This window comes from Acipenser ruthenus, chromosome 31, assembly GCF_902713425.1.
Source record: "Acipenser ruthenus chromosome 31, fAciRut3.2 maternal haplotype, whole genome shotgun sequence".
Taxonomy (NCBI): Eukaryota; Metazoa; Chordata; class Actinopteri; order Acipenseriformes; family Acipenseridae; genus Acipenser; species Acipenser ruthenus.
Window position 1 is genome coordinate 9,621,524 of NC_081219.1, and position 19,316 is coordinate 9,640,839.

At 35.7% G+C, this 19,316-nt stretch overlaps 1 protein-coding gene across 6 annotated transcripts in view; it reads right to left on the minus strand.

Annotated features, from left to right (window-relative positions):
- The window catches only part of LOC117396908 (calmodulin-regulated spectrin-associated protein 1), a 35,402-nt gene extending 21,354 nt beyond the window's left edge, over positions 1 to 14,048 (minus strand). For 2 of the 6 annotated variants that reach the window (XM_059005734.1, XM_059005733.1), the window contains exons 1-3: positions 13,524 to 14,048; positions 12,665 to 12,825; positions 608 to 870 (exon numbers count right to left, since the gene is read on the minus strand). In XM_059005734.1, the coding sequence (XP_058861717.1) occupies positions 608 to 870; positions 12,665 to 12,824 (423 nt within the window). In that variant the 5' untranslated portion in view covers position 12,825; positions 13,524 to 14,048. The remainder of the gene's footprint in view (positions 1 to 607; positions 871 to 12,664; positions 12,826 to 13,523) is intronic. The other 4 variants (XM_059005739.1, XM_059005737.1, XM_059005735.1 and 1 more) reach the window with 3 other exon arrangements.
- Positions 14,049 to 19,316: the final 5,268 nt, after the last annotated feature.

The window sequence follows — 19,316 nt, forward strand, 5'->3', positions numbered from 1 at the left end:
GTAATTTTTAACACACGTCAAAATCGGATCAAATCGAACTTGTTTTGATACCAAAGTTGACACACCACTGTCATACAACAATTACGGACTCAGTGTGCAAGGTGCAATAGGGAATGCACAGGATCGTTTTTTTCGGTTTAGACGCACATTAAAATAGGATGTGTTATCGGATCCAGTATGCAATGGCCTTAACTTGTAGTTGCATCTGTTCTACAGTCATCTAAATACCTTGTCAGCTTTACATCGCATGTTAGGAGTGGCAGGATAGTAATCTATAACCTCATCACCTGCCAAAAAGCAGGGCACTGCTGCATTTTCACAGTAAGCTGCAGTCATACAATAGAGTGCAGCATGAAATGTTTACAAAACTGATTGTGTTTATAAGAGCACTTTGACATGGAAAACTGTGTATTGCTCATCTTTCAAAAAATGCAGCCCGCACCTTCAAAATAGCTTGCATTGGAAAATCAAAAAACATGTGGCATTTACTGTTTAAAGATGTAAACACATATTGCAATGTGTTTACCCTACCCCCCCCCCCCCCCAAAAAAAAAAAAAGGATTTTCTTTTTAAACATTGTACATTAGACCAATCTACTCATACTCACCATTTTGATCGGGGCACAGTTGAGATCAGACTCTGACACAGGAGTGTCATCACTATCCATGACGTAGATGCCTTTCCGAGACAGAGCCTGAATGACAGACTGGTGCCCCTGCAGAGCTGCCACCTGATCTCCTTTCAGGATGAGGCTGCACACACGGCAGTACAGCTCACTGGACAGCAGCAGCTTGATCACCGGTGGCTTGATGTGCTCCTGCTCATACTGGTCTGTGTAAAAGGGGTCTCTCAGGTCCTCTGGGATGTTGTCTGAAACAAAGGAAAACGTATACGTTAACATTCTTTCTGCACCATAATGAGATCAGAAAATACATTAGGCAAAACAGGTACATATAAATTTTTATGAAAATATATATATATAAAAAATAATAATAATATGAGGGATGCACCAATTGTGATTTTTTTAGAGCCATTCAGATTACAGATACTCCATATAGATAACTGGCAAATACAGATTCCGATACCAGTTTTTAAGCACTCCCTACCATGAGCCGCCACACCTACAACACTGTGCTCTGACCAAGGCTGAGTTGCAATTTCTATTTTTGCTTGATTGATGTGGAAATCCACAGGCACAGGACAGCAATTGGAATACAGTGCGCACTGGAGATGAAAACCAAAGTATAACATCATAGACCTGACATGGAGCTTTTGAATTTCATTGGAATCTTTTGTTTTAAAAGTATCTCCACAATGCGTGTTGGTAACAGCGTTGCTGTGTCATTGAAAAGTGTGGATGATAAAAATAATAATAATAATAATAATAATAACACTGACACTGACAGGGAAATGCCAATCATAGATTATGTTTGTTTGTTTTTGTTTTGTTTTTAAATAACTGGCGCAGACAGAAGAATTGAGATATTGGCATTTGACTTCATTTTTACTGTACTGCAGCATTCTACTTCCAAGACCACGAGTCTCAATTTTCCAGACATCAAGCTGAATTCAATCATACTGACAAGTCAGCATTGTTTCAACCTAGGTACAATATAATCAAAAACAGTAACGCTGGCTCTTAAGTGAAATTAAAAAAATATATATTTTATATTACAACCTAAAATGACATTATTGAACAGCAGCAATTTAACCGTTCCTGTTGGGGACACTTAATGTACATTACTTTATGTGCTTCATGAATAATGGATTTTTTATAACTGAATGTAAACAGAAGGATGGACACCCCCCTTATACTTGAGTAACACATACCCAGCTACTTGTGTAATACCCACATAAACATGTAATTCCTATTGGAACCAGTTCTTATAAGAGCCTTCTCATTAACCATTCCCCCAGACACACACCCTTTACCCTATTCTGCAGCACAAATGAATAATTCTGATCATTTGAGGAGAGGTAATAGTCAGTGCAATCCTTTATTTTGAACAATGAGGATCTCCATCATCTTGTCCCTCCCATGTTACTCCCACCCCTCCCCCAAGCACTGCCTAGCAATCCCTTTGCAGTTCAGCATACTGCAGCATTTTGGCTAGCTGAGAATTAAAGCAGAGCCATAAAACATTCTCCAACACGACAAATCCTCTTTAAAAGGCAGCCAACGAACTGAAAGCAGCCTAAGGACTGACTGCTATGACTCACATTCTTTGATCACAACATACTTTATAAATAAACATTTTCAAATGTTCAAAATGTGTGGAGAAAACAATGTTGGCTAGTACAGCAAAATCTGATCCGATGATGAAAAATTTAAATGCAGGCAAAAACATTTGTCTTAAGACGTTAGCCGTCCTAAAACTAGAACTACTCTGCAGGCACGGTTTATTTTTTACCACTGGAGCTCACAATAGTCAGGTCCAATTACATCCATCCATTTAATTAAAATATGCTGGAACAAGGATTAGGGTTGTGTAACGAGCATTAAACTGCTCACTACCGTCATTCCAAAGTTTAACGAGACAGGTTTAATTTAATAATTCATCATCTTGCATGGCTTGTTTAAAAATGTTTAAAAATAAATGTCAAATGTATACTTCAATACTAGACCTACGATTGTGGTTGCCACTGTTTCTAATCCATTTCCAGTCAATCCCACTAAAATCCCACTGTATCATGACCTAATCATATTTCATTTTTCTGAGAAGTTTTGAAATGTCCCTTTCCCTTTTATTCTAGACACTGTAGGCCTTGACATACAGTGCAAATTTCACAGTTCCCCAGATTACAATTAATCCCAACTGGTACACCAGATTGAATTGCAGCCCTTGGGGTCTCTTTATAATGTTTGGGTAGCTCTCTAGAGCTTCTGAGCTGCTCTGTGCTTCCAGGCTGTACGACTGTGAACGGCTTGCAATCATAAAGCATTGCTTTGTTTCTGACTCATCTGAAGGCTGGTAAGGCAGACTATTAAACCCTTAAATCCTGCAACAATAGTGTGTGCAAGATACAACAGAGGTCCCCCCTCCCCATCCCATTAAATAAATATATAAAAAATAATAAAAATAAATAAATAAATAAAATAATCTACCCTGCTACAGAAAAACATGCTTACTGGGCTACATTGGAAACCCCACAAATGTTACTGAATTACAGGACAAAACTGGGACAGAATTCTGAACATTTTACAAGCTAACCGGAATCTCAGATTTACCATGTGCCAAGCCAATGACGGAGATCATGGTCACACAGGAATTACTGTATTTTACGCTAGAGTAAATGTGGGACACTGCAGTTTTACTTAAACTCTCCATTGGCCACCATTAGTAATTAACAAGATGCAAGCCAGACATATACAGCATGGAGCCTCGAGTCTTCCTTTTTTCTATATAAAATGTTACAGTACAAAAATATGTACAATCTGTTATAGTTTTACGTTAAGCCTCATTTCAAAACATTGTAAAAGATCTTCATGGAAGAAGAAACAAGAACTAAACTGGAAACTAAAGTAAGACGCTGCTAAAAAGAATAGTGTGACAGTCGAATAAGAAATTACAGACATTTCACATCGTACTTACATTCTGTTTATGAATCTAACAGAAAAGTTTTGGCCACAGTTTCTGCATTATACTTTTGTTTATTATGACCCTGCTCTTTCCTTGTCTGTATGGCAATCATGCACTTTACAGTCCAGTAGACACAAGTAAACACACTTCTGAACTGAAGGGTAAGGTGAAGGTAAGAACACAATCCATAAGCTGAATCTTTTAACAAAACAGCAAACATTTTTAAATAGCATAGTCTAATACTTTTTTACAAACAAGGTCCATTGATACATATTTACAAATACACGGTTTACTATAAACGGGTGCTTAAATAGTAAATTAGGTTGTCTTTCAAGTAAGTCAAAATTCAAAACTGTGTTAGCATCTACAGTACCTAAACACAAAACATGAAATCGTATTGAAGTCTACCCATGCTGTATTTGTAAAAGCAAGGTTTTAATATGATTACTGGCCACTAGCAGATTACCTCAGAACTCCTTGATACAGTAGCAATGCTTCATACACTGCTACAGTGAACTGTTTATTTTTAGAACCAATCTGGCAACAAAAGAACAAACTTGCAGTGTTGTCTCAGTCAGCAAATACTGCAGCCAAGCAGGTTACAAACAAACATAAAAGTCAACAGTAACAATGACCCACTGCACAACTATAATAAAAACTTGAACAGTCACCTGAACTGGAATACTATTGGTAATCTGATAGTACTGTACCAGACAGTAAACCACAGGACAGATCATTGGCAACTATTTAATTCAATATGTTCTCCACATCATCACTGTTCATTACCCATAATGCAATAATCAACACTGCTTAAACTCAAAAGCAGCGCATTTAAAAATATCACCATTGGTAAAAAGTTGTATTACAGTAATTTACTATGATTCTGTACAAATTATTTGTGATGCACTTTGTATAGGAATACATAAGCACACACAATGCTTAAAACCACCATAAGACCAATTTATTTTAATAGCATGAGATCAGCACTGAGGCTTTGTAACCCTGGCCTGGGTTAAAGCAGCCATCTAACCAAAAGGTCAGACTTGTTATCTGCCAAACAAGGATTCAAAAACTAGTTTTAAAATGCTATGCAGTATACAAGTTAGCCATTTCTTGCTACTGTATGATTTTATGGTTCATGTTCAAGTACAGTAGTATCATAAAAAGTGACAATACAGACTACAGATTATAACAAGTCAGTGGAGAAACACTAAAAACTAAACCAAAACAGACGTGTCGTTTGGGACAATTAGCGAGGATTTTCCATGATCAATTTTGGAAATGTACTTGCACCATTCTACAACCTTAGGGCGTTATTTTCAAGTTTAAAAATTCAGATTATCTGTATATAAAAAAAAAAGAAAACTTTTAAATTGCTATGCTTTTTTGTCAGCTTTTGGTCATAGTGAAATATAAACTGAAAGTTAAAAGCATTCAGTGAAAGGAAGCATGATTTTTATTGTGTTATGTTTGTAAATTACAGCAAATTATTCTCATTTTTTAGTAAGCCTTCATTTTAGAACTTGTATTACTGTAATATTATTAAGTTTACCCTGGTAATTTCTTTTTATGGTTATCATACTGTGGGAATTTTATACCGGCCCATCCCTACATGAATCACACACCTGTTTATTTTACATGTATTTAGTTCACTTTTTTATGTGTCAGGAAGTAAGTCTCCACACAATGGGGTAGATGTAAGTATAGGTGCAGCGCAAATAATTGCAGATGCAAAATTCAAATTGCATTGCGCCAAGGCTATTATTTTGCACTGCGCCCTATGTAAGCTTAAGAGCAATGCAAATGACTCAACACGCACAAATAATGAGCTACAAATGATAATAATGAGGGTCTCAATGCGCGCATCGGTCTATTTAGCGGCCGCACTTGCAGCCCAAAGGTTTCAGAGTTAGGAGTACAGAGAGCAGTAGGTGCTGTATGACATTTGCGGAGCACAAAAGAAATACAAACCAAAAAGAAAAAAAAAAGGTTAGATTAAGGGCATCAAAGTCCTCTTGGTGCACAGAAAAGGAAAAAAAAGAGCTAAGAGTCCTTATGGCTGAGGTCACTCATGGTGAAATGGAGTTGTTTGGAAAAGCCTCAGCCAACATCAGTTATGCTAGTATCCTTCGGAAATTATATGTATTGGCCTACCCTTTTCAGCATGACATCCAGAAATGTGCTTAGCACTCTGGAAAAGGTGGATTGGGTATCCCTCCAGACATTCCAACTGTGGTCTGAAAGGAACCAGAGGCTAAGTAGTGCAGAGAACACAGCACTTTCACATGTGCAGGGATGGCAGTCCCTAGATTGACACTGGGGTCTAGCTAATCCCTCAGTTCAGCTATTAGGTCTAGGATGACCTGCGGAGTGAGACTATAACGGTTTAGCACGGCATCCCAAACAAAGTGACCCTGGGGTTGAACATGTGGGGTCTTCTAATATGTTGTCTTGCCCTTCTCCTCAGAACGTGTTCCTGCCTCTCCTCAACAAGACCCAAGTGTCGCTGCATCAGGAAGTGTACCACAGCAGCCATCCTGAAGCCAATGACAGGTCTCTGCAGGTGTGTGCATTTATAGCTCTTAATTACTCACTTCTACAATGGTTTGCACCTTGTAAGAAGAGATGTGAAGTTTTTGGAGGGTCACCATTCGCCCCAATTCCATGCTCTTTGCTTCATTTGAATGCATTTCAATATAATTGTAATGGATTAATGATGGCAAAGTGCAAATTTGATTGCGGGTGCAGAACGCCAGGTGAACACCATTCTTTACATACGCCACATTTTTAGCGACTTTACTTTAGATTTTATGGCTACTAAACACGATTTACGGTCGCATTATGGGGGTTTTGCACCCGCAAATCACTTTGCGTGAATCCTTACATGTACCCCAATATCAATAATATATTGGCCAAAGTCAATAATACATTCAAATTCGCTTCTTACCAAAACATTGAGCATTGTTTGCAGTAATACAGTCTTATGTCTAAACACATCAAGGATGTCTGTATGTTAACATTAAATATGTGATTATGGTCATCATACCTTCAGAAATTCCACTTTTTATTTGTCAGTAATTACATTTCTATGTCAAATAGGTTCAATTCAATTTAGCTTGTACAGGCAACATTAACGTCTCCATTTTAAAGTACAACTATGCCTGTTTTCAACGTTTCTGCTTTGAATAGAAAATGTACATTACAGAGCGACAAAGGGCAAGGGTGCTTCCAGCCACAGTATTTTGGAATTACATTATAAAAGGCTCATGTCCCAGAAGGCCAGAGAGATACTGTAAGTTACTGAAGACTGGGTGAAATACTGTTAGTACCCCTTTGCTGATTTAGCCAAATTTACTGCAGATGTATTCCTGTTGACCCCATCCAGTCTGGCCAAATCAATAACACATGGAACAGACTTGATTTCCTCTACCATTGTAGAAAACATTTACCAACATCACACTGTCTATTTCTATTCTTTTAATATTGAGTTATCCTCACAGCTCCCCTATAAGTACATTCAGCATAAATCTGTTCTATTTTAAACAATCACATCCATTTGACCCTTTCAAAACAATGCTCTTAGTCTCAGATGTTGTGAGGTCAGTCTGGGGTAAAATCAAGCATTTCACATGCATCTGTCCCCATACATTAAATTACTATACTGTATCCAGCAGATCATATCTCCCCACTAAAATACAATGTTAGCTCTCTTCACTTATTCAATGATGTACTTTATCCTTCTGGAATAAAATTTAAAAAGCCTTAACTGTGATATTGCAAACAACCCAGACTCTAAAATTACCAGCTTCTGCTGCAAATAGTTATTTTTCTTTAATTTCATCTAACCTATGGACCTTCCCAAAATGTGGTCCACTTAGAAACTTGTGATTCAACTGCATTTTAAATAGGTTTCTGATTCCATCCATCTTTTTTTCTAAACTACAGGTTGTTTTTTTAAGACAAAATACATGAATTACACACACATCTATTGCAATTGGCCATAAAATGTGGTAACGTATGGCGTATACAGTATACAGCTCTCCATCATTAGGCCTATATTCTTGGATTACGAAATGAAATGGGAGGTAAATATTTTGACCCACAGCCTTACTTAATTTCTAATTGAAACATAAATACAATGTTTCTATTTCTAATAAGCATTTAAAGATGCAAAGACAGATTTATCACTAACACGTTAATGGTTTTTTTTTTGTGTTTTAGTTCCTTAAGATTGAATCTTAAACAGGGTATGTTAACAAAAAAAAAAAGTGCACAGAGGTTATCAGACAGGATCAAAAGCCTGTATTTCATTAAAGAGGTTTCCATGTGGACTTAATATTGTTTGATAGTTATATTGTATCTGGTTTATCCTAACTCCATTAATACAATTTGACTAGTTCAAGACAAATATGATACAAAATTTGCCATTAGTCTTCGCCCATCCCTCTTGCTATACTTGGATGTGTTGAAGTTCCTTTGTCTTATTGTCAACCTACAAGTCAAGCTACAAATCACTACAACATTCGCCACCATAGAGACCTCCCTACTAGAAAAGGGTCACTTTCATGTTGGACAATTCCAAAAGCAAGCTGTAGCCTAATTTCCTGTTTGTCAGCAGGACCAAACAGCACAACAGTTTGAAAGCAAGCACACTGCATCCAATTACAGCTCACAGGATATATTTGTTGTCCTGTGAGCCCAAATATTTCTAAAGCAAACAATACAGATTTAATATTTCAAATTGCATAGAGCCGTTTTATTTTGTACACATATTTAGTTTATGACAGATAAATTGTTATAGCTGTTAAACAAAATTCAATTTGTCCCAAAAGGGTAAATAGTCCATAGCCTTCTATTAGGAGATGATTTAATTCTGCTAAAATCAGCAGTTGACAACCTGTCAGCAATGTACCATTTACAAGGATATGAAGATATCAGCAGCATAGTGACACTGTCATTTTGCTGATCAATTTTATCAATCAAGCAATTTACTTACAATTTTAATACATTTTAAAAATCAAATGTTTAGTAATCAATTGGAAACATGAGTTTGTGGTTTTGTTTACAGCTGTAACTCAAGTTCATGTTTGCAATTCATCAGTTTAACAGTTACGTTTCTGTACTGTAGGTCTTTAAAAGGTTATAGATATGCAGTAGCTATTTCAAAATATTGGGAATTAAAACAAGTTTTCTATTACCCCACCATGTTTTTTCAATTGCTGTCTGGTCTAATGCAAAATTTTCACAGCCATCATTGCACATGTACAGTACATTGTTAACTCTACACAAACATTGTTAACTCTACACAAATATACTTAAGTACTGTAGTAGTTTTTGTAATCTCTTTAATAGATGAACTCAAATATATGGACTCTGACTTTGGTGATTATCTGTTTAGCCAGCCCAAACAAAAACCATTATAATTTTAGATTTTTTTTCCTGGAGAATCTAGATATCAAACTGAAATCTATGCTTCAGCACAGTAAGTTTTTCAATAAAATATTAAACTGAAAAAAAAAAAAACAGCCAGACAATCCCACAGGCAGAATTCAACATCCAATCAGCCACTCAATAAGCCTGAACCCCAATCCAGGTCAAACATGCTCAGTACGTGACATTTTAACCTTCCACCCATACAACACTGTTTCTCACAGAATACTGCAGTTCTTTCTTGATATTTATTAAACTGCAGATGTGAATGTCGTACCTGCTGAATCACATGAGAACTTCAAACTCAAACCTTTTTCAAGATAGAAAAAAATAATAACTTAACAGGTCCAAATTTAATACATTTAAAATAATGTATAGATTTGGTGTCAAACAACAGAGGCATACTATTGTGCAATAATGACCAAAATAGTTTATATTCAATGTTCTTTTTAAGGCCTGTGAGAAGAAATAGGATTCACTTTTTCTTCATATATGCTATACATGTATTATAGATTTGTTCTGCCAATGCAAACAGCTAGCCCATGACAAAGACTTCTTAAAGAAACTGGACTTTCTTGCTAAGCAAGCACAGTCTTCACTTTTTAAATCTGTATCAAGCCTGTACACGCCTTTAAAAGGGAAAGTGCATTTTTTAAATTGGTCTCATTTGAATATGAGGCCAGTTTAAATGCAAAAAAAACTTGATAAACTGGCCGATTTCCACAGAAAATGTGCTTTGCTAAATCACTCGTCTACAGTATGTTAAAAATTATGACCATATTGCTTGTTACGGCAACCTCTTGTCATGTATTTTATTTACAACCACTAGGAGACAACTACAGTAACTGTCTTGTTGTATGGTCTCATTTGCATGCGATAGTGCACCAATTTCAGGAGTAGAGTCAGACCTTACATGGAAAAAGGGGTTTAATCAGTCCCCTAGTGACAACTAACTATTGATCAACCAGGGCTGCAGAATGTCCTTTAAAAATGAAATGTCCGCCTCAGTGACATCACAGGAAAAAAAAAAACCCTGTACTGCAAAGTATGGTGGTACAGTAATCAAAGAAATGAAGTGCGTTACTTTATCGGGTTTACCCGATCACGGGCCCAGAATGACATTTCAATATGATCGCATTTAGATGATGATGGTCCTAAAGGGTTAAGTTACAGTACCCAATTTGACCGTGTGTATCAAAATGCTAACTAAGATTTTAAATAAATAAATAAATAAATAAATAAATAAATAAATAAATAAATAGCTACCCTGTATAATAGCCTTAAGCTTTATGTTGCAGAACTTGGTCTGCCCGCCACATGGTTCTAAAAAACATTGCCAAAAGAAATGTCCTCACTTATGGAAAAGCTAACAATGTAGAAATATTGCACTAAAACAAATATTTAGAACAAAGGAAGCTAAAATCAACATGGTTCAAACAATTGTGGATGAATTCATTTATTTATTAATCAAAAGTATCGCAAAGCATTGTACAGTACAGAAAAAAAGAACAAACCACTGTACATTTGTATAGCATGTCACACATACAATTGCCATGATCAGACCATTTAAATAACAGTATACACAATACAAAAGTAGCAATTTTAAAGTTAAATTAATACCCACTAAGATAAGAAAGCCATTTTATAAGAGTGCGTTTTTAGTCTTGACCTACTGCAACAGTCCCAGCTTCCCTGCCAAACAAAGGCAGAGCATTCCATAATTTAGGAGCTCTACAAGAAAAAGCCCTACCTCCCGTATTGCTTTTGTTTTGATCAAAGGTCAGGCGATTGACCCATAATGATATATCAATAAAGAAATTATTGAATTTCTTCCATTTTTTAAAAACCTTTAAAAAGAAACAAAATCTTTTGGAACTGCAGCCAAAATTCCTGAAGCTTTGGAATTTACCATCTAAAACCTTAAAATAGAATCCTGAACCAATGCCTTATCTTCCATTGGTTTCAGAATATTAATGATTGGATCGATCACAAATCAATTAAATCAATCAGTGAAAGAAATACTGGGATTACTTCAGCTTTTGCAGAAGTACATTTTTTAGGGGAGTCACATGCTGTGCAATTAAAAAACTCAAAGAAACACCTTTCATTTCAAGCCAGATATATACATGCATATATCACTTAATGCACAAGTTTGCCAGTCACAGCAGGTGATTCATTAAATACACCACAGACATTTCTTACAGGTCTTTAGAAAGTTGCTATGCAACATATAGCAAAGCAATAAATAACAGTTGTATAACCACATGTCTTCACAAGCAAATTATCTAAACTGAGCTTAACATTACATATATTCATTCCATTTAAACCAAGAATCTAGGTACTGTAACTAAAATGTACCATATTTTTGATTAATCAAGCTAAAATACTACATTACTTTAAAATAAACCATTCCCAATAAAGAACAAAATGTAAAATTTAATAAAGTAAAATAAAAAAATCCAAACAGAGAGTAAAAACCTAAATGTAGTAACAAGAGCTTCAGGTTTGAATGGGAGTTCATAAAATGCTGACAGCAAATGTCTGGACTGGGAAATAAAACTTGCCTCCTAATTCCTGTATTTTGTTTTTGCAGTGATGCATAAGCAATGCATGTGGGTTATACTAAAGTTACAAATGCTGACACTGATAAGCATGGATTACTGCTATTACACTATCGGTGTCAAAAGAAATGTATCAGCCCAAGCCTTGGTAACAAACGGACACACTTCAAATTCAAGCAGTGAGTTTTAACAGACAAAATCCCATGCAGCTTGAAGTCAATCTTTTTTTAGTGTGTCCAGTTATAATTTTTCCCAATTTGGAATGCCCAATCGTTTTTCTTCACCGCAGCAATTCCCCACATGGCTCAGGAGACCTGAAGATTCAGTGGACGTCCTCCGATCCCACAACCAAGCCAGCTTCCCCCCCCCCCCCCCCAAAGGAACACGAGAGCGGATGTCAGCAATAGATGACAATAGTCATTTAAAATGTGACACCATTCAAGAACAATTCAGATACATTACCACTGAGGCCTTGGATTCACAGGTTCTACCATGGTAGTCCATTTTGATCCAAATCTTACCTCCTCATACACACTCAACTAAATCACATGTAAGCCCACTGGTTGACTACATTTAGGTGGTCCCTTGAGTGGTGACTTCACAGCACACAACCTCCTTGTTCTAAATCACTTTTGTTATCCAGGGTTTGAAAGAAGACTCTGATTGAATAGCAGTTTGATCCTTTACTGGTTTGACTATGCTTTTAATAAAGACACACCTGAGCTTGTTACATAAGCACAGTGGCTATTAAAACCTGGAATGAGTGATACTGCTATGCAATAACTATCTTATTTCCAACCCTGTTATCATTCAATTGCTTAATACTAGTATACTGCTGAATACTAATAATGGTAGGAGTACGGATGAGTAACAAATGTGTGTATATATATATATATATATATATATATATATATACAAACTACTGTACTGCATTACAATAACATTCATCTTGGGTGTATGCAAATTAACGACTAGTTCCAGTGATCCATTGTAATAATTGCTCCCATTCAAAACAGCTACATTAGGCCACATTGTACACCATATAGACACTGATTAGCAGAAACAAGTACCGCAACAGGGTAGTTTTCTCACCTATTCCATAAGCCTTTGCAAACAGCCACCGTAGATTGGCATCTATTTTTGCCCGAGATGAGTCATAGAGCTCCAACGGCACAACCTCCAGAGCTCCGTCTCCCATCGTGTCCATTTTTCTTCTGGTGCTGTCTCCCCCAGCACATACATCCACATCCATTCTAAAATGACATTTAAAAAAAACAAAAAACACCTTGGTATGTTCAATCCCATTCAACTGTTAAAACATTACGACTGGACTGCAACGCATTCCTACACCAAAAAGGGGTATTTACAAACAACACCCTCAATGTAACACTCTTACCAGGCTTTCCAAACAAGGGGTGCCGAGACTGTAAAACATATACGTGTTTGATTTAGACTGTTGTAATCTATAAAGATTTGGCAATCGTGATCTTAGAACAGAAGACATGCAATGATTGTCTTTCTATTCACAGGAATCAGAAACGCCTCTGATAAGTGCTTCACAAGCAAATCTGAAACAACCTTAATATTTACAATTAAAATATCTATTTAAATACAGGCAAAGTACCAGTTAATTATTATTGATACTATTTAAATGACCGTTTTATTTCGGCCTTTTCTTCTCCAACCGCACACAATGACATTAACATTACAGTATTAAATCATTTGTAGAATGAAAACACAGATTAAGAATCAATGTAATTATGTTAGTTACAAAATAAAATCTGCCTACAACGTACCACTTTAAAGAAATACATCAAAATGATAACATACTAACGATATTATTATGCCGGTAGGTATGATACAGTACATTGAAACAGTCATATTTGAACTAGCTTCGCATCAATAAATCATGCACATTATTTTTTAAATATAAAACCGTAATTGAACATACCTTCTGAACCCTCAAGAATCCAAAATCCAGCTTTGAATAACAGTAAAAAAATCACCAAAGAATGGCAAATGAAGTAATTCAATGATGAAAGTGTAGCACAGCAGCGAAATCAAAAGGTCTCCTCCCCAACAACACAATCCAATCTGCGGCCTACATGACAACCACCTCGGGAGAAAAAAAAAATCAAAAACAAATAAAATAAAAGACCTGAAACCTCTACCAACCCCTGGGTTCCGGTTATTGGGGTCTCTACGGTTTCGTGTCTTTGTCTCGGACGGTCACATTAGATACTGCTGATTCTTTTGTAGATATAAACCCACATCTTCCAGAGCTACAGTATATCGTGCAGCTCGCAGGTCTCTACAGGGATTTCTGTCTGGGTAGGATCAGTCCGTTACAGAGATCGAGCCGCACGCCTGCGCGAAGTGTTACACTGGGCAACGATAAACTGTACACACTCCGGGAGGGAAATTTAAAATACAGGTTGCACGACTGGAGCCAATACTATAGAGACGTAATGCAGACAGTTAATACTGTTTCAACACCATCAGTCACAATTGACGATTAAAAGGGAGAATGTTATTGTTTTTACAGACAGTCGCCGCTACTTTTTAAAAGTTTCTTCTTGTAAAATGTTACCGGTAAAGCAAAAATAATATGTGAACATTAGCAAGCAACTGTAGTGACAAATAATCTGTTTGCAAGAAAGTGTGTGTTTTCATACGTGTCCAACCGTAAGGTGGCACTAGGAAGTAGTCAGATGAAAATCAATCTTAAATTCTAGAAAAGCAATGTTAAATTCTTGGCCCACGTTCACTTTAAAATAATACTTAACAAGTAATCGGTTTACTGTAAACACCACCTAATCTATAAAGATGATTTTAAGTGCCCTGCTTGACTACAATGTTGTTTGTTTTTTATTATGTACCATATATATTAAATGTCATATTTCAAATGTATACATAATGTATTTTTCTCATATAAATTTCATATTTTAAAAGCATTAACAATATATTTAACATACATACACATTTAAATACATAAAACACATATTTACCATATAGCTCATATATTTTTCATATCATATTCTATTCAAGAATGATGTTGGGAAAATATAAGTATCATACATTTCTTATTACATATTAAAAATATATATTATGGGATCAGAGCATCATATACGCAGCATTATTTAAAAAGAGCCCTTCTTGTTGGTGTTATTTGAATTAAAATACTGTTTATAAAAGATCATTAAAAATTGTTAAAACGTTTGAGTGAAGTGTGTTTTTGAGTGAACATATATTGGAGCGGCATGTGGGGGTAATTTTGTGTGTGTGTATTTATGATATCTCTAGAGACTCCTGCTTATACTCAACTATGGAGGTTGCATGTACGTTTATTTAGAACATAAAAAGGGGAGAAATGTACATTAGTTTATATGACAAATATGGAATTGTCCTTAAAGGGAGCCTCTTACCCCACCCTACCCTGAACACTTTTGCTCTGTCTTTTTAAAAATACTTTTTAAGGGAACACGGTTACAAAGCAATATGGAACAACCATGCATTAAAAAAACTGATATGAACCCCACTTTTAATAACCATGCATTAAAAAAACTGATATGAACCCCACTTTTAATAACCGATTTTTGATCAGTTAGAAAACATGACAAATAATAAGCGAAGCAGAAACAACAATAGAGACTTGTACAGAATGCGCATACTATGCTTTTAAACAGGTAAGAAATGACACATTAGAAAAACATACACAGCATTAAGTATCTGAATGGTATTTAACCAGTCTCAAAGGAATAAGGGTGTCATTGTCGTTGATAGATAGATAGATAGATAGATAGATAGATAGATAGATAGATAGATAGATGAAGAATATAAAAGTGCATGTAAGCATATTGAACATCTGCTGTTTTTGTCATTATTAAAACTTAAGATCCTTTTTCGCAGTACAGTGTATTAAATATGGAAAGCTAGATAACTTGCTTGACTAGTGACACACATATTATCCTATGATTATAGCAAGCAAAGTTATTTTTATTACAGCCAAGTTCAATTGTAATTACTGTATGCGTACTGTGGTATATTATTATTTATTTCTTAGCAGACGCCCTTATCCAGGGTGACACAAGTGTTACAAGATATCACATTATTTTTTACATACAATTACCCATTTATACAGTCGTTTTTTTTTTGTTTTTTTTTTACTGGAGCAATCTAGGTAAAGTACCTTGCTCAAGGTACTTTACCTGGCAGCAGAGTCCCCTACCAGGAATTGAACCCTAGCTAGGTTACTTTGTAAAGCTCAGAAGTTTAAAGCACTCCTGTGGCTTCAACAGATATCTCAAACATGACTTCTCTCTCAGTTCAACTGGTACACCAGAGTGTAACCATTAACCTGTCCCCCTGCAACACTCTGTCCTCAGTGGATATAAAAAATGAATCAGTAAGAAATACCAAAATAACTGCATAGTAGTAATTTAACAGAAGCTTAATATATTAGGGACTGCAGATGGTGGCCTTAATATTCAAGGTACATTTACATTACAGGAGCAAACTGGGAACTGCAAAAGAGTATCCATAATTGAGAGGTGGTCTTTATACTCACTTATACTCAGTGGGGGTTGATAGTTTAACATAACTCAAGACAACATGTACAGTACCTGCCCTGTTGTTATTTATTTGTCTGTCAGCTTTTGTTTAACATATTAAGCTTCTATTGGATAAAAACAAGTGAATTGGGTAGGGCTGATTTCAATGGACGAATCAATGGTTGTAGGTTTCCATTGTCCCTGTTCATGCCTAATGTATTGAACTCAAAGTCACCCTAACAAGCCATTGTGCAGTGCTGGGAAACAGTGGCCTGATGAAATATACACTTCAATGAATTAAAAAAAAAAAAAACACTGCCCCATATTACTGCAGTAGAGTACAGTGATGGCTAAACCAAAGCCATGTATTGCTCACTTTGCTTCCAGATGTGATTTAGATAGGGAGTGGACACATTCAAGGCTCTTACTGGGCTTGTGACCAGGTTGTATTGGACTGTGTATGGGGAGCCCCCAGAGCTAACAGTCCAGCACTAGATAGTATCCACGCCCAGGTCTTCTTCAAACAACACTCTTGTTATTATAGGCGATTGCTAAGTAGTAGCATCAAAAGGTTTTGATAAGTGGGGAGAGGTTATTGCACTCAGATAATACCCAGCAAACACAAACACAACTTATACAGCTATACTTAATGAACATTTAATTGTGGTTACTAGCCAAAATATGTCTATCATACTAAACCTGAAAGCTATAGTACTTAAATAAACAAACTGTCTGATTTAATTGTCAGAGATAATAAACATAAATGTACAAGCAAACTTTCCATAGGCCAATGGTATACTGTACCTTTGGATAAAGCACTGCATATGGAAAACAGTGAACCAATAGGAACTGTAGTATTGTTAAAAAGTACCAGTATATTAGTTGCAGGAGTGCTAACCAAGACTTTAAAATACTTTCTCTTACCTGTTACTAGGATTAAGATAATTATCACTGCTGTCTCGCCTTGTGCTAAAGATAATTTGGTTCTTGTCAGACTTTTCTGGATATATTTTACTGTGCATTTTAAAAGAATACAATATTATAGATACAAAATGGACTCTACTTCTCAGTACCTAGTAATATCCTGTGCTGTAGGTCAATGGCTTAGCTGCAATCATGTGACCTAAAGAACAGGAAGGGCTGATGCATCAGATCCGAAGTTGTTGAATTTTACCAGCTCCTTTCAGTACATCTAAATATCTTACTATGGAGTGTTTTATAGTTATAACTAGAATATACAGTGAATCTGAAGGATACCATGTGCTGTACAGCTGTCTTCAGGTACCATTTCAACAGTTCATAATAATGTATTGACTGATAGAAGATTTTGCATACAAGCTCCTGTAAAACAGTGACTATCAATAGCTTGCCTTCTTCCTCCAAATCATAGTACTTCCTAAATTCACCCTTTACTGCTTAGTGTCTTTTATCATGCAAACGATGATACCTTTTTCTGATGATGGTTTAATACAGTCCTCCAGTATATTAACATCCACCCCAAATAAAATCTGTATGTGTCACGAGCAACATTAGATTGGAGTTAAGACAGCCTTTGTCTGTGACATAGCAGGTCTTGTAGCTGACCCACAGCAGATGCTCACTGATTCATACCCAGTAAATATCTACTGCAAATGTTGCATATCTGTGTTTGTGGAATGGTTTTGCTACTGTCTCCATGGCAACCACAAAATTAAGACAGCCTTTTAGGAACATGACATCACAAGGAAGGAATGAAATACAAATTTGGTTGACTTATATGGTAAATCACTTTGACGATAATAATCTCCTGTTACTAAACTGTGCTTCTGTCAGTTCTTAAAAATGTTACACAAATATTAACCCTATGTTGACAAATGCAGGTTTTAGGCAACACACTAAATTTGAATTTACTAAAAAAATTGTTTACAGGAATATGTTCCAAACTACGTCAACAGCTACACATCACCAGAGGAGACAGAAACCAGCATATGTGTTACAGTAACATTGAATGTTACCTGAAAATAATATGTGGCAATATAAGGTAGAACACAATTGCTGATATACTATTTGAATTAACATACAATATTTCAAGTGTGTTAATACGCTGGGATGGAATAGTGTTTATTTGTGTGTTGTAAAAGCATGGCTAACGTTGCATGTCCCACAGAGATGTGTCGGTGTATAGTGAAAGGTAAGACTGTGGGGGAGGGTTAAGTGTCACCTTGTTCAATGATAAATATTAATGTGCTACCCCTTGGTGGTGCCGGTATCTTTTAATAGCATGCAAGGTGTTATCCTCCTTGATTAAACCACAATGAACTGAGATTTTTGTATTCAATTAGTGCATGATTTTATATTCATTGTTTTAGACTACAAATATAATGCATTATAAGGAGGTTAAACATATATACAAAGACATCCTATCTATAGTGACCACACTAACAAAATCCATATACAGTGTATATTGTTAAACATATATACGTTTATTAGAATGATGTGGAAAATGTGGACCCTTATGCATGGATCACATCTGTCTGTCATAATCATATTCTTTAGATTTAAAAATCATCTATTGAAGAATGCTTTAATTTGTGTGGTCCAAATACAGTAGATGACAGTAGATACAGTGACAAACATTTTGGTCTTTCTCAATGTCTTCTTAGAGAAAGACATTATTAAAATATTGTTTATAAGTTTCTTTAAAGTATTACTACATATACCACCATTGTGTTTTTATAGTTATATTTAGGGAAATTTTAAATACATCAAAGTATAAGGAAAAACAGCTACAATATGTATTTGTGCATCTGATCTGTATCCAGAGGAATACACATACAGTATATCCACAGTTTGTAGTGTAGCTCATGAGCTTATTGAAAATGAAACACTAAAATCAACCAGTAGGGGGCAGGCTTGTTAGAAGTCATTTCACACTGATGATGTAATGGTAGACAGAAGATTGCAGATTCTTGAAAGGGCAGTGTTGGTTGTAATGTGTGAGGATCACAACAATGTACCTTTTGTTAAATCTTTTTTTTTTTTCTCATCCAAACAGCAATGCATTTCAGGCTTAAAAGGATCACATTGTATATTATTCATCAAGTAGCTCTTTCATTGTTTAATATATGACTGGATAATTTAAAGGAACTTCAGTCCTAAATAGTAAATATAACTTGCAATCCATAGATTGGATTTTCATATCATCATCAACGAAC